General features: G+C 43.3%; 1 protein-coding gene across 1 annotated transcript; it reads right to left on the minus strand.

The window, feature by feature from the left end:
- Positions 1-1150: 1150 nt before the first annotated feature.
- LOC147894307 (DEAD-box ATP-dependent RNA helicase 3, chloroplastic-like) lies at positions 1151-17338 on the minus strand (the record flags this gene model as incomplete). The annotated part of the gene is made up of 11 exons (XM_087385278.1): positions 1151-1663; positions 4942-5034; positions 9750-10198; positions 11064-11159; positions 11349-11486; positions 12482-12859; positions 13632-13856; positions 13984-14082; positions 14185-14599; positions 14718-14848; positions 16751-17338. Coding segments are annotated over 10 exons (2595 nt in total), but the record flags the coding sequence as incomplete, so codon positions are not given.
- Positions 17339-17558: the final 220 nt, after the last annotated feature.

Raw genomic sequence — 17558 nt, forward strand, 5'->3', positions numbered from 1 at the left:
GTGGTCTCTGTGTCCCTCTCTCAATGGTACTGTGTTGGATGCTAATCCAAACAGCTCTTATGTCTACTAGCTCCTCCACTCCGCTATGTATTGAGGTTGACTCAAATTTATAGAAGTTTGTGATGCATCGTGTTGTTCGATCAGTGACTATCTTGTGGTGGTTTGGCCATCTCCTGTTGCTCTTTGATCTGTTGCAATATTGTCTCCTTGTGTCGACCCATCTCTATCATATAGATCCCAAATACAGACCTGGTCATGGAAATGGATAGTCGTGATACAAGATCGAAGCCACTCCCCTCCAAGTAGAGGCAATGGTAACACCTCCGGATCTCACAATAGGTTGGCCAAACACAAAGAAAATGCTCCTTTGTCTCGTTCGTCCTCAGCATATACAGCGTGCAGATCCGTTGCCGTTGCTCTCCCTACCTCAATCCTCAACCCACATTTGACCAATGGTAATCCTCAGTTCAAGGGAGACTTCTCTATCCTCAAGATACTAGGGTCTAATAATGAATTGCTCCTCTGATACTCTCAAGAAGTGGTCGCGGTAGAATTGGGGCTTGATAGGGAGCTCTTGCTCCCCTTCCCAAGTCCGGGATGTATTTTCAAAGGTTCTCTCCCCCCCCTCTCTTCTCCGCTCCCTAACTCTCTAGATTTCAACAAACCTTTCTTTGTTTCCAGTCTCTTAAGTATTTTCAAAGGTTGTCATTGAAGAGCTGCTGTGAAACCAACCTCAGTAAAAGGTCATTACTCCTTACCAACACTAGAAAACCATATCACAAAGTTTCAAACCTGCAGAATTTGACTCTGAAGGTGGTATCAGAGATATATGACATGACCTCTGTTGTGTGTTATGTCAAGTTAGGAAATGCAAATGTCTTTGAAAAGCCTTGCTATGGTGGCATTAGAGATGGAGCTTGGCGTGTTTGCCAAAACGGTACAAAACATGTCTCATACGGTGAAGACTAAAAACATCATATCTGAAATGGCAAACCACACAAACTACTGAAACTGCTATAAAATGCAGAGAGCTCCCAAATGTGCATGTGTGTGTGTGTGTGTGTGTGTGTGTGTGTGAGAGAGAGAGAGAGAGAGAGAGATTTACACCTTCCATGCGAATGAAATGCAATTTCGAGGGCCTTTTTTGTCAGCAACCAAGAACGACGACAACCTCCATTAAATGAAAGCACTTACTGAACAAGCGCACAAGTTTTTACAAATTACGTATTTATCAGTTTGGCAAACTGACAAATATGACCCCCACCCATATTTCAACCTTTATTATCTTAAGATTTCAACTCATTGAAATCTAGCTTCTCTACAGCTAGCAAAGTTCGGGAAAGGGGGGGGGGGGTTCTCATAATATCATCAGCATTATATAGTGTCACAAACCAACAATCTGTACAATAACATTATGATGTTCAGGGAATGCCAAGTCTGCAAGGTACCCAGCCTTGCTTAGTGACCAAAAATGTGCAGATTGACCCCTCTACATCATCCTTTCAAGAAAATTATGTGTGGAGTGCTTCTGGAACACAATTCTGTGGGAACTTCAACCTGCTAAATAGAGCTCATTATAGCCAAGTAAAGCACCAGGATTGCAAGGCAATGGGATATCATAGATCTAGCCGTGCACCAAAATTGCAGAGCGCCTTCGTGACACCTGCAGACTCAAGACAAAGACTTAACAAGAGTGCTCTCTCTCTCTCTCTCTCTCTCTCTCTCTCTCTCTCTCAGGGATGACCCGGGGGCAAAAAAGCAGTTCTACAAACAGGTAATTCACCCAATGGACAGCTACGGAATTCAAAAATACCTCAGGGAAGATACAGCAATGTTCAAAAGGCATCTAACCTGCAAAATCACAACCAGTTCCAATGATCTAGAGGTCGAGAGGGGCAAGTGGGCAAGACCCAGGATCCCCAGAGAGGAAAGAACCTGCAAAATCTGCCCCACAGGGCACGTAGAAGATGGACAACATGTGTTCCTACGATGCAGAGCCTATGCACACATCAGAGAAAGATATGTGGACAGCAGAGGAAAACTGGAAAATCTATTGGAACAGCCAGCCAAAAAGATAGGAAGCTACTCCAAAAAAATTTTGAAACACTGCAGAGTGTACTTGGGCCAGCACAACAAGTACTAAATACATAACAATTTTGTAGTTGCCTTCACATTTGAGGAAAAAGATTTGGATATGGTTCACTATAAAAATACTGGAGTCTATAGTTCACAAATGGAATGCATGCATGGAAAGAAGAATTATTGGGGGAATGAAAGCACTATTTTAGCCTTTAAAGTAAATGCAAGATATCACACATCTGGATTTCAGAACTAAGAATCCATATGCAAATGGTAATTCTCTACAAATGTCAGGCTTGGGCTCCAAGACTTGTCAAGGATTTGTAACAGAAGATCTGGGAGCTAACTTCCTAGAAGTGCCATATTCACAAGCATCGCTTTCTCAGATCACCAATGATACCTTAATTGACAGACAAGTCCACATATAAATATATATATATAGCAATCACCCTTGCACACCCACTTAAGAGGCAAGACACAAAGAGATTCCCCAAGATCAAAGAAAAGATTTGGTATGTCACTATAGGATGTGGAGAAAATGTCCGACCTGTTGTTTCATTGCCTGTTCCTATATGGTTTTAGGTCCATATCTACATCAAATATGCAAACCAGGGTATTTACCTCGTTTATTCTACAAATCACTAGATGCACTTGCAGAGTCCAGAGTAGAGACAAGCTCCAGGGTGGGGGTCAATCAAATCAAGGCCCACACCAATTTGTCCAATATATAGACGTCTAGAATTTTTTCCCTTCTCAATGGAGAGTCCTCTAATGTGCCACAACTGCATATGGGATAATTCCCAAAAGTAGCTGTGGTACACTCAAGGCCAACTATAAAAACATTCTCTTGACGTATTACAAATCCAAATTCCCTAGAGCTACCTCTCTCAGAACCATAACTAACTATAATGTCAGTTCAAAGAGACTGTATCTAACCAGATACTATTTTTACAAGCCTTCTCCAGTTGCAAGATATAGTCTGACATTGTAAAAACTCTCTCCCGTAAAGCAGCAGCAGACAGTTTCTCATCTCTGTACTTATAATGAAAGTAGGTGTACTGTTTGAGAAGATGAATGTGGTGTTGTAACAATTAAATCAGGCTAGTGAGCCCATATTTAGGGCTGTGTATGTGGCTGGAAATAGATCAGCCATTAGGCTTAGGGAAAGGCCAACACAAGAAAGCAGCCAGAACAAGGGGCTGGGCCACTTAACAGGCCTGACATCGTGCAGCCAGCATGCCACTTTATAGGCCTGATATCAGGCAGCAGACACAAGTCAGCACAATATACTTTTTGGAGGGCATCATTTCGTAATCTTGATACAAAACTGCGATATTCTACGTCAAAGACAAAAAGACAAAGCAATGCGAAAAGCGTTGTAGAAACTTATATCCATGTTCAACAAACCTTGTAGCTAAAGTATCATCTGGTTAAGTGGAATGATCGTTCCAAAGAGAATGCTACACAGGAAAGTGGAATAGGTTGCCGAGGATGCCAACTCTTCTTCAGGGATGGAGGATGTTACAGTGTTTGTGATGCAAAATAGATCCCATTAGACGGTCGTCTCCAATTAGAAATAAGAGGCTAGGTAGTGGTCATAGGTTTACTATGCCTGAATGGCCAAAAAGGATACTCATGCCTAGTTAAGTTAGTTATAGCTTGGAGGTTTTAATTGAATCCTAAGTGGATCAACACACAAATAGATGGGGTGGCACGTTGTCTCGCCAATTTCTGAGCGACTGCTTCTCCTAGTTCCTTGGACAAAAGGGTTATGACCCATAATTCGTCCTTGCTCTTTCATCTTTGATTCACAATCCAACCCAAGACCAATTGAACGATTGTCCTTGTTATAAAAAAACAATTACTACACAAGCACCCTCATGACATCCCTTCATAAACAGAGCTGAAACAAAAGCTAAGCATCGTGCCCATTCGATAACAACACCATCAACACCGTACTCAAGCCTGAAGATACACTACTACGTGAGTTGTTCACACTCAAAATCACTGCTCCGAACAATGACAAAATATACCATGTAAGACTAGAATATAGCAAATCGGACAAATTCAGATTTGTGTTGTTCTAAAGACAAACTCTACAATAAAAACAAAAGAGAAAACGAAAGAGAAGGAAAAGAGAGCTAACAAAATCATCACTGCTCCAAACAATGACAAAACATGCATGATTTATTCTGGCAAAGCCAACATTGTTTTGGAACCAACATACCTAGATGAATCCAGGAACATTCCCAAACTCATCCTCTAAAAACACAACATAGTGCAGTTTCAATCTCATGATAGTCACTCATAAGGTTGAACACCATAAACTCCATCACGCATAGCAGGGACTCGCTATATGACATCCCACTGACGTCATCAGTGCCCAACAGTAGATGTAGACCATAGTATAAAAATATGCTCTCACAAATACAAATCCACACACCCACACATACTTGAGCATCCAATTATACAAAGTCTTCGTACTGAGTTTCTGCCGGCACTCTGGAGGTGAAGGCCAGACTCAGCCATGACAAAGGCTAGCACTAAAGGAGAAGGCTAATCAAAAAGCAACACAATCAACAAAACATGCACTTGCACAACTATTGATATCTTCCGAAAGCAAGTCTAAAGTTATCAAACTAACCATCTGTTCTTTAGCAAAACATTGGACTTTCGAGAAGACCAATCATCATTACACGCTTTCGTCACATTCACAAACTATAGAAGACAACATAGGCTTAAATCTCAGTGCAAATAGAAAACGAAGTTGACATGGTTTTGGAACCAACAAGGAATCCACCAAGCATGCAACTAACATCACTATTAATATCCTTTCACAGAAGTCAAAGTTAACATACTAACCATCAAATTAGACGAGTCTATGTCCCCCTATTTGGGCATTCCACTGCACGATGTCCAGATTGCCCACAAGCAAGACATTTTCCAGAGAAAAACCTGCAAATTAATAAAGCATTATTCTCCCTCTGCAAATTCATAAAGCATTAGAGAAAAACCTGCAAATTAATAAGCATTATTCTCCCTCTGCAAATTCAAAAAGCCTCTCTCTCTCTCTCTCTCTCTCTCTCTCTCTCTCTCTCTCTCTCTCTCTCTCAGCCTCACCAATCACCCGTTACCTCAACCTCGTCGCCCGTCACCTCAACCCCGTCACCGTCCATCGTCAACTCCACCAGCACGCACCGCACCAATTAACCAAACCTAGGTTAACTCTGACCTAACCGAAACTCGACAGAGGTTAACCCAACCCAAGGTTAGGTTGGGCTGAACCCCCAGCCCAGCTAGGGGGTTAGCTCAGCCAAGGGGCAGCAAAAGATATGGCCAGCAAGGAATGGCCGAGCCTCTCCTCGAAGTCTTCCCCCCTCAACCCCAATCATTTCAAGCAACAGGTCCCATTGCAACTATGACACCCTCTCCGTATGCACATGCATACCTACGAGGAGGTTTGGACCGACCCATCATTGTGCACCATGAACAGATTTTTTATCTACAAGAGCAGGTAAGAGAATTAAAGATGCAATTGGCAGATGCAGTAGCTAGAATTCAGGTTCTAGAAGGACATGGCAAGCAGGTAGTCATCGATGAGGTTGTAAAATCTTACAAGGCTTCCCCCCCTACCCCCTAGCTAGTCTCCGCAGTCAAAGACCTAGTTCACACTAAGTACAAACCGCAAAGAAGGAAGTGATTGTGGAGTTCGATGCAAAGATTAACAAGGCTGACATTCAGGAAGAGATTAAAGAACATGCAGCTAGGCATGATAAAGCTTTGAAGGTTAGAATAGGGGGACTCCCCAAAGGATGGTGCAAAGAGGAGGACTCTTTCAGCGACACCTTAGCACATATCAAAGCAACCATGCCTAATATTGATTGGACAGTTGATAAGGATGATGCTCTTGATGATGACGATGAACCCAAAGCAACTCATATCTTACAGTCTAAAGGTCATGCTATCATTACGCTTAACTCACGAGATCTACGAGTCAAGCTTCTCCGACAATCCTACAAGCTGAAAGGAACTAAGATATGGATAGCTGAAGAACTTACACGAGATCAATTGAAAAATAAGGCAACAGAACTAGCTAAGGTCAAGGCTGCAAGGAATTATGGAAAATGGGCAGTGTACCGTGAGGGTGTAGCACTCATTAAAGAGTTAAATCCAAGCCAAAAGACTCTCAGTCTTAAACTTGATGTATGGCCGATTATGTTTCTTTCCAAGTCATAATATAGGTACTCTAAATAAATGGAGCTGCTTTATGCACTCCCTGGGAGCTACCCTCCCTAAGCTGATGTACTTATTGGTTTTCATGTTTTCCTCTCTCTCTCTCTCTCTCTCTCTCTCTCTCTCTCACGCACAGACACACAGAAGGGATGAGAAGAGACATACTGATGCGACAGGCCAGAGAGCAGCATGCACTGATGCCATAGGGCACCAGATCACAGACTTTTGTTATAGACTTATACGCATTGAATTAGGTGCCAGTGTAGTTGAGGTAGAGGAGCTTGATGAGATGAGAGCATCGTGGATGCACACGCACGTGCGCACATGTATGTATATATGCATAAATACACACACGTACATACGTACGTACGTACGTACGTGTGAACGTATAGGTATACGCATATACATATGCATATGTATATGTATGTGTGCGCTCGCGTGCGTGCGCTACGTCCCAAACAAACCCTTGTTAGTCTTCACCTAACTTGGATGAGATAACACATAGGCGTAACAAGTATTGGAGAGGAAGGTCGTCTTGTAGCTAACGATCGGTAGCTAGCGTCTTAGAAGACATCTAGAGAGAAAATTAAAGCCCTACTAAATATAACTATAAAGGTCGTGTCTACATAAGAGACTTTGCTCCCATTTTTCAGGAATCAACCATTGTGGATCTTGGGCACCTTAGTGAAAGCTCGTAGAGCCTAGTGCATAACACCATTGATGCATGTCATGATGATATGGGACACTATGGCTTCCTATTGCTATCAAGAGCTCGACGCTGAAACTCTAGACCTTTAGCTCAGGGATTATCCAACATAATCCAAACTCTTATGGCTAGGGTGTGGGCTCCGTAGATGGAACCACATGGCAGCCTCGGGTGCGGGTTCCCAAGCCCGTCCCATAGCCAAGCTGTAGCCTCCCGAGCCCCCCAAAAATCCTTAGAGGGATGATCCTCTACTGGGTCTTCAAGGCTATGATATTCAAGGTACCCATACACACAATTGCATATGGGATTATTCCCTCCAATTGACACGTGTCAAAACAACATGCTCCCCTTGCTCTCAAACCATTCCCACGCACAATGAGGGGTGAAGGCCACCACCTCCAACACCCCCTATGGACAAACCCCGAAGTACAATTGGTCAAACAAAGGCAGCCCACAACCAAATCAAGGCTAGGCCAACCAAACAAGGCCACGTGAGACATACCACACGAGGCATAGTAACCCAAAGTCCATGTTGACCAAATACAGACCTGCCACGGATAACCGCCGCCATTCCCACGCACAATGAGGGGTGAAGGCCACCACCTCCAACACCCCCCTATGGACAAACCCCGAATACAATTGGTCAGACAAAGGCAGCCCACAACCAAATCAAGGCTAGGCCAACCAAACAAGGCCACGTGAGACATACCACACGAGGCATAGTAACCCAAAGTCCACGTTGACCAAATACAGACCAATCTGCCATGGATAACCGCCGCCAAAGCGACAGACGTGTCGGATAATCAAGGACTGCTTTTGTTGCACATTTAGTCCAAGAAGCACTTCAATCCGACGTCGGATCGTGACATCTCCACCGGAACAGTCCAAAAAATCTGCCAAATCCACCACACGTCAACAACGCAGCAGCTTGCCCGCGCATAGTCCGCACGTCAAATCACGAGATCTCCGCCGGAACAGTCCAAAAAATTCACCAAATACACCGCGTGTCAACAACACAACAGCCAGCACGCGCATAGTCCACAAAGAGGATCTGTTCTCTGATAACATGTTGGCTCTGCATAGTTTGCAGAGAGGATCTCTTCTCGGGGTCCCAAGCCCGTCTCATAGCCAAGCTGTAGCCTCCAAAGCCCCCAAAATGTCCCAAGAGGGATGTCTCTTGAGAGGCTTCAAGCTTGAGAGTCTTCAAGTCTATTATATTCAAGGTACCCATACACACACAATTGCATATGGGATTACTCCCTCCAATTGACACGTGTCGAACAACACACTCCCCTTGCTCTTAGACCATACGCTTATAGTCCGCAAAGAGGATCTGTTCTCTGATAACATGTTGGCTCTGCATAGTCTGCAGGGAGGATCTCTTCTCGAGGTCCCACGCCCGTCTCATAGCCAAGCTGTAGCCTCCAGAGCCCCCAAAATGTCCCAAGAGGGATGTCTCTGGAGAGTCTTCAAGTCTATTATATTCAAGGTACCCATACACACACAATTGCATATGAGATTACTCCCTCCAATCGACACGTGTCGAACAACACGCTCCCCTTGCTCTTAGACCATACCCATGCAAATGAGGGGTGAAGGCCACCACCTCCAACATAGGGGCTAAGCTTGACACCTAGCTACAAATTGGCACCTGATGTTTAACCTTATGTATGGCCTAGTGGGGTTCTCTATAGAGTGGTAACACGGACTGGTAGCTTTATTGACCCATGGCTGTGATGGTTATGGTAGAGGATTGGTCGTGGCTGTGATGATTATAATTGAGGATTGTCAATGCCGCCTTCAAAGAAAGGAATAAGAATATTTGGGGCAAGGTGCACAGGCCCGGGGGGAGGGCGGGGGGGGGGGGGGGGGGGGGTGTTTCAAATTTTCCATTAGTCTAGTTGGTAAATCCTAAACATATGGAAATAAGGAGGTCAACCCTAGCCCTTTCAGCAACTAACAGCAAAAAATCATGATACATGGTTGCACACTGTTCATGCCACTCTATCTTAAACCTTTTTAACGCAAGGCACCCATAACAACTAAAGAGCACTTTTGTACCTTTTGGTCTTCCTCAGCCCCCTCCCGCTCTCACCTCACCCATATTCAATGGATACATCCAATCCGTGTTTGACCCCAATGGGGTATCACATTTCTAAAAAGCTTATATGCTGTTATGCCTACATTTACAACTATGTGCAAGAGGATGTATTTGTGGGAGAAGCTAGATTAGACGTTTCACAATACTAGTTAGCTTAGGTGCCCCTAGTTGCACAACAATCTTGAAGAGATAAATTAACCACACGAGTTGCATATGTTCGGAGGTCAACCCCCGCACTCCCCCCCCCCCCAAAAAAATAGTCTCTTTAATCCCTATTACAGTATATTTGATGGAAAGTAAATGTGTAATTTGCATTGCCTTCATGCTAAAACAATGTCCAAATCTCCTGATAGACAGACATTGCAACTACTTCACTTTGAAATAACTCAGAAAACTCAAACACAAGGTTTATTGAAGGCTTGTGTTTTTCTGAAAAGCCTTGTTCAGCACATTTAAACAATCACACTATGAGCTTGCTTCACAGGCATAGATCTTATGACCTCTTTGCTGACAAACATTAAAGGTGAAAGAGGAAATGGCACACATGCATGTGAACATACAGAAAAACCACCAAGAACCCTCAAACACAAACAAAACTAAATTCCAGTTCAAAAATAAAATAAGATGTACCTGTCCCCACTGCTACCCCCAGTGCTAGACGAAGAAGGTAACCTGCTTGAAAAATCACCACTGCCAGAACTAGATGGAAACCTGCTTGAAAAATCACTGCTGCCAGAAGAAGGAAACCTGCTTGAAAAATCGCCGCTCCCAGAAGGAGACCTGCTAGACCAGTTACTGCTGGCAGACGATGGAAACCTGCTGGAGGATTCACCACTGCCATAACTAGGAGGTGGTCTGTTGGCCCAATCACGGCCACCAGAACCAGTGGGGAAAGAGCTAGTAGGGGACCTGCTGGACCAATCACTGCCACCACTAGAAGGCCTGCTGGACCAATTGCTGCCACCAGAACCAGAGGGAAACCTGCTTCCAAAAGAACCACCTGAATTGACTCGTGCTCCAAAACCTCTTTGTGGGCCAAATCTATCCATTGCAAAAGGGTCTTCTACTATACTAGGAAGCTGCATACACCCAATGAAAACAGGAACATATCTTCAGAACCCACTGCAACTTGACTCTGTCTCAATCAACAATTGTATTTTCCCAAAATATTAAGAGACTGGTGTCCAAGCAGTCAATGTACGGAAGACAACCCTCGATCATAATTGTAATCCCCAAGCAAAGAGAAACCAAATGGCATTGACAAATGCTTAGGCAGCAAGAGATTCAAAGACAAAACTCCACTTCATATCATTTGCTTAAGTTGTTGCAGTTTGCTGATGCTGGGTCTTTCTATCTGTAGGGGTGCATTTGCTCATATTTAATCAACTAGCACCTTTTCATGTAAATAGATAGATTGACAGTTAGCTAGGTAGTCCTTATGTACTTATCTTGATCTTCTGTAAGGCCAGAAAACAATTATGTTTTACTTTACAGACTTACACTCAAACCTTTCTAATAGAGACGTTTCAGACCTGCTACCATGACTGATCGAACTTAGAATCTGAAGTTCACTATTAAACGAATTTGGCACCTTAGAAAATGCAGGATTAAAATCTGGCAATGTATGGCCAACCATAACTCTACTGAAAAAGCCAGGTGCCGTCTTGACTAAATGAGAGTGAGCCCAAGCAGAAAACTCAAAACCAACTTTGCCATCCCGTATGCTGACTACAAAATCTTACACCAGACCCAGAGCTGTGGTATAGGAGATCTTATGATCTTTTAGCATGATCACTGAAAAACTCATGCTAAAATACTCAAAGAACAAAGCTGCCTTGCCAAACACGACTGTAACGCAAAACAACAACCGTAACTCAATATTCAGAGTAACCAAGAAAATCCTGATCAACCAACCCCACAAACCAAAAAAAAAGGTCTTTCAACCTTCTTTGGAGCTTCAAAGATCTCTCCAGACTGGATCTTCATAGAGAGAAGTTCCTTTGCCATTTTTTCCGGCAGGTCAAAGACAGCCCCTTCAACCTGTACAAAACAAGTAACTCCAAAGTTTACTCTTTTGCAGCAACAGCACATGCTCAGGAATGAGTATGCAGAAAAACAGGCTTCAAAACAAAGGAGGACATAAGATTCCTAGTTTGGAAGATCCAGCAGATGGACACATATCAGTCTTGCTTTTGAAACATAACAAGCATGCAACCTAGAGCAACTAACCTCACTTTCTTTTAGCATGCAAACCCTGCCAATGCTAGTTGCTGCAGCTGGATATATTTGTGTTATAGACCGTGTTACTGCGGCAGCTGAGACGATAGGCAACCCTCCCGGACATGTGATCTTCAAGGTCATCAACCCCTACAAGATAAAAAACATACAAAGAATGAAAACTCTTTCCAAATATCATGTTAATCTATAAATCCTATTTGACTCTATCAATGGGAAAGAAACTCCTGGGTCATTGCTGAAACATAGAGCAAATCCTGCTTTCTGGATGAAGCTTACAAAGCTCCAGATTGGGAACATTAAGCTCCTATATCTAGATGAATCCAGGAACATGCACAAACTCATCCTCTAAAAACACAACATAGAGCAGTTTCAATCTCATGATAAGTCACTCGTAAGGTTGAAAACCATAAACTCCATCACGCATAGCAGGGACTAGCTACGTTGATATCCCCACTGACGTCATCAGCACCAAACAGTGGGTGTAGACCACAGTATAAACATATGCTCTCACATACAGATCCACACACCCACACATACTTAAGCATCTATTTATACAAAGTCTTCGTACTGCATTTCTGTCGGCAGTATTTTGCAGTTTCAATCTCATGAGAGTCCCTCATAAAGTTGAAAACCATTTCCACTGATATGTAAGAAAACTTACAGCTGAATCATCAAGATATAAGACCCAAATAAAGTATAAAGTTAGTCCAAATAGACCCAAATCAAGCAGAAGAAAATAAAATCACCAGACTTAGTGACCTTTGCCTTGTTCACAAAGCCATGATAGTGATATTGCATGTGACACTTAAAAGGGTTACTCACTGAATAGTACCTTAGACCAAAAAAGATGGAACAGCTACGACTTCAAGAACACAGCATTATATTTGACGAGAACCAAAAATGGTTGGGGAATACTTTGGTAGAAATGCAATCTATACGAGCCAAAATGGCATACAATACTTCCTCAAAAAGGTCTCCCTCTTATACTTATGGGTGGAAGATGCATCTAGCTGCTTCTAACATAGCAAGATTGAAAACATAACTTTGTCATGAACATGTATAAGCAAGTTCTAGTCTAGCATTCAGCAAATATTACTCTTCGTGCATGAAACAAGTATACCGACCTTTTCATGAGAAATCAATGAGCGTGAAGCAGGAGGCTCACTGAAACCACAGACGTGAGCTATTGCTGCTGCAAGTGCTGCAGGCCCTTGCTCTGACAGCAGTTTCTCAGCTGTAGGAAGAAAGATGTCCCTCAATCCAGGATGAACACTCTGCAATTTTGAGGCTGCCATTTCAGCAGAAGACCTTAGAACGTCCTCAACAGTAGGGGGGTCTATACTCTGAAATTTGCACCCCAATTCACGTTCGAGTAAATCAAGAGTTCGTCTTTGACTCTCTGAATGCATGAGTATAGCAGTACCCTCCTTGCCAGCTCGGCCTGTTCGTCCAGACCGGTGCACAAATGTCTCAGGATCGTTGGCAACCTCATAGTGTATGACCTGCAAGGATCCAGCGCAAAGAATCAGCTGATAATATCCTAAACACTCTTCCAGAGGATTGATTCACAAACACATTGTGCTTTAATTGTTTCTGCCATCCCAAAAAACTATAAATATATGATATACTTTGTGCATGTAAGCTGAACATAACGCTCAAAAGTCCACTCAACAAGCAGAACATAATAAGACAACACATGCATCAGACAGGCAAGACTATAACCCCGTACAGTGTTTTCCAACCTGGAATATATAAGGATAATCAAAACAATTACATCTCCAAGTTTCATGTAGTATAGGTTAATAAAACTTTAAAATGCTGTAAGTGCTTGTAGAGCATGTGGGGCAATTTGGGTCACAAATATTTAACAAATATTCAACTGGCACAATGTGAAATGATAAGAATTGGGATAATTAGAAATTGCGGTTGCACACGCATGCATGCGCATGCGTGTGTTGTGACCTTAAAAATATAGCTAATTATTGCCTTTTTATGAGACTGGAGAACTTCTTCCACAAGAAGGATGACATTTAGCACTTTAATTGCAATTCAGAATTAGCACTCTAATTACAAGTCAGAATAAGGAAAAGGAAGTGGCAGTAAAGATCAACAAAGGGAAAACCCCAAATATCAGCACCTATTCAGATCCAAAACATCAGCAAAGAATGGGAAGCACACTGAAACTTTAAACAGAAAATTAAAAGTAATGTATTGAGCGCATTCAAAAAGCACAAAGCTGATGGACAACAAATGACTTCAATTAAAAGCACATACCAGGTCAACATTTGGAATATCCAAACCACGTGCTGCAACATCTGTTGCAATCAGCACTGAAATTCTTCCATCCCTGAATGATTTTAGAGTCTTCTCTCTTTGAAACTGGGTAATGTCCCCATGTAAAGCCTCACAACCCATCGTCCGAGCCAAGCCCATAGCTACATCATCAGCATCTCTTTTGGTCTGAGTAAAAACAATTGACTTGCAGCCTTTGCCATGAACCTGCCACGTATAGGAAGGCCATTTCCCAATTAGATATAGCAACCTACTAGAATCTACCTCACATTTTCTGGGAAATTAATGACACTGTTATGAGTAACAAGCCTTTTCTTAGGAAAATTTTACTTACAGCAATCAAATCACCCAAAATTGAGCGCTTTGCCACCAATGAGGTGGAGATAGATAACAGCTTGATACCTGACGCCAATTTTTCATCATTCTGCCCTACCTGCCACAAACGATGCAGAGGTGTGAAAAGGACAGCAGAAATAATTCAGTGTCATACATGTCACACGCTTGCTAATTTTGCAAGGATTTGTAACTCACTCACCAAGTCAATTATAAGGGGATCCTTCAGATATCTCTTCGCAAGACCTCTCACCCAATCAGGCATTGTCGCAGAAAACAGCATACTTTGTCTTTGAGGTGGAAGATACTGAAAAATCTTCTCAACATCTTCTGCAAATCCAACAGCTAGCATACGATCTGCTTCATCAAGCACAATGTACTGGACTTCCCGTAAATTTAAGGATCCACGCTGAAGAAGATCAATAATACGCCCAGGAGTACCAACTGCTACATCTACTCCCCTTTGAAGTTGCCTCTGCTGAGTCTCAATAGAGACTCCACCATACACACATATAACTTCCACGCTATTGGCTGACTCTTTAAGCTCATTCTCCACTTGCTTGGCAAGCTCTCGTGTAGGTGCCAACACAACAGCCAAAGGAGCTTTTCCAAAACGCCTGTTGAGATAAGATTCATGGACAATCAATTAATAAACAGATTTACCACAAAAGCTACCTGGGTAATCCCGTACATTGGAACTTTTCATTCAACACAAAACAAAGTATACTATGTGACCTGGTCATTTTCTCATTCTCCCGTATGACACGATCCAACATTGGAATACCAAAAGCCAAAGTCTTTCCTGTTCCAGTCTTTGCACGAGCAATCAGATCTTGGCCTCTCAACGCAGGCTCTAAAACTGCCCTCTGTAATAAGAATAGACTCCAAAAATAAGTATTCACATCCATTCAATACCCAAAAGCTGCAGCAAACTAAATTCATATAGACTTTCACAATTGCAGTAAGAGAGTCTAGAAAGCCATGTAAAGAGGAGTCTAGAAAGCCATGTAAAGAGTTCTGACAATAGAAGCACGTGTGACAAAATGCTTGACCCAGGCTTCAAGTCACTAATTCTGGCAAATCCAGGAATATCTTTGCGGTAACAAATCTCCTACGACAAAATGACAAGGGGGAGGGGGACACACGTAGAGGGAAGAAAGCCATGTAAGGAGTTCTGACAATAGAAGCACGTGTGACAAAATGCTTGACCCAAGCTTCAAGTCACTAACTCTGGCAAATCCGGGAATATCTTTGCAATAACAAATCTCCTACAACAGAATGACAAGGGGGAGGGAGTCACGCGTAGAGGGAGAAAGAAAGAAAGAAAGTCTTCAAAAGACCAAAGTGTCTATGAGATTAAAAATACCAGATACCGATGAATTGAATGGGTGGAGCCTCTAAGCAAGCATCTACACCCAATCCACTTACAAACGTAGTCCTTAATTCAAGATGCATTCATGAAAAATAACGACTCAATTGCGAAAGAAAATCTAGGATAAATATTCTCTTCACCTAACTTATACATCAAGCGGGGCTTTCCTTTCCAAGTCCAGGCCTCTCCTTGTTCTTCCCAGCTGACAGAGCCAACCAAACATCAAACCTTCCCACAGGTCGAATCATTGCAGAGCTACGGCATAGTGGATTTGAGGCTATAGGGATGGGCAAGGGCAATTTGAGCTAATGGTATACCTTAAAAGTGGTCGACCTTGCAACCACCCATCCATAGCCTTAAAGCTCACTTTACTGCATTAATCATATACCTGCAAATGTTACACACAAACGCATGTTCTCCTTGCTGCAAGATCAAGGCAGGCTCTTTAAGAGTTTCATGCTGTATGATCAAGGGAGTTTAAAATAATGGCACATACTAGATCCAGTCTTAGAGTTTAAGACTGCAACACACCCCCCACTACAACCGAGACATCGATATAGCAAGCCACAGACCTCAACGTTCCTAAGTCTACTTTCCTAGCTGGAAGCATGAATACCATGTAGCAACCAGCCACCACGACATTTTGTGTGAACTTTCCTATCTAGGAATGTGTACGGAAAACATGCTTTGTTGCCACTTTACATAATATGGATTTCGATGGTTTGGAGATTCAGACGTTCCCACGAACAAAAACTGCCACACTAAGAAAAAATCGGAGAGAGAAAGAGAAGCTAAGCCAACACATTGATCACGTGCCCTGAAAATTTTATATAAACCAATAAGATAAGGCACAACCCATCAATACTTGCAAACGAGTGGCCAGGACCGCAGTTTGGACATAGCCTTGTAGAGAGGGATCTTGTGTCCTTTGCTAAGGTGCTATGAGTAAGGCAATGGCATTGCCTGGTTATGGTACGCGTAGATTGTAACGCTCATACCTGAGTCTCACTCAGGAATGCCTGAAATTATTGATAACTATGCGATAACTAACAATGGCGTGCTCTGGACGTGTGGTCATTTAAGAACACAAGGCTAATCTCTGTCAACTTATGACAGGTGCATCGCACATTATTACCTGATTATTAATGACCAAAAGATAAGTGCCGACGGCTCTACTGTAACTCAAAGAAACTGCATCGAGTAGTGGAACAAATCTTCCATAACCCTTCCTTGTATCAAGAGGATTCAGGGCATAATAATAAGGACACTTATTTATTGGCAGCTGATTACAGACAAAGTATGCAGGAGAAAGGCAAATTAAAGGATGGGAAGAGGGCACTCCACAAACCCAAAATCTGAAGACAAATGCATCTGATCATATAACAGTGACACGTACCTGTATGGGGAAGAGCGTTGTTATACCGCGCTTAGCAAGGGAGTCAATGAGAACGCCAGATATGGAAAGCTTCGCTATCTCAAGAACCTCTCCAGGCGCAGCATCCGCGCTAGCTTTCGCAGAATTTCCAGCCTGCCCAGGAGCACCCCCTTGTTGAAATGGCTTCCCGTCCGCATTTCCCTCGCCTCCGACTCCCCCAGCGAAACCGCCTTGCTCGAACGGCTTTGCGTCAGCGGCGCGCTCCTCCTCCAGCGGCTCAGCGGCGAATGCGGACGCCTGATTTTGCAGAACCGGGGCGGAATGAAAGCAACGGCCATCGAGGGGATGAAGGAGGCAGGCGTCAACTAGAGGGCGGAAGGAATGAAAACCTCGGAAGAGGGAGCCAGGGGAGAGGCAGGGGAAGGAAGGGAGCAATCCATGGGATTGCGGGCTAAAAGAAGGGAGGGGAGGAGGAGGAAGAGGAGGAGGAGGAGGAGGAGCAGGGGAAGCGAGGGAAGGGGAGGCTCTCAACCGTAGGGAGGTGCGGAGGAGAGCCGGGGGGGGTTTGGAAGGAGCCAGGATGAAGAAGAAGGGGGCGGGGGAGCTTCTTCACGAAGCTCTCACGCACAGAAGCAGATGAAGAAGAAGAAGAAGAAGAAGAAAAGAAGAAAGAAACAAAATGAGGGGGACGAAGAAGACGACGAAGAAGGGTGGCAGGGTACTAGAACCCTAAACCCTTCTCACCTTTGCCCTCTTCTTCTTCTTCTTCTACTTTTCAAGGGTTTTGGCACTTTTCTTGTAGATATTTTGTCCTCCCTCTTCTTTTCCT

The sequence above is a fragment of the Dipteris shenzhenensis genome, chromosome 14 (assembly GCF_047967505.1).
Source record: "Dipteris shenzhenensis isolate YYH24624 ecotype China chromosome 14, Dip_SZ_1.0, whole genome shotgun sequence".
Taxonomy (NCBI): Eukaryota; Viridiplantae; Streptophyta; class Polypodiopsida; order Gleicheniales; family Dipteridaceae; genus Dipteris; species Dipteris shenzhenensis.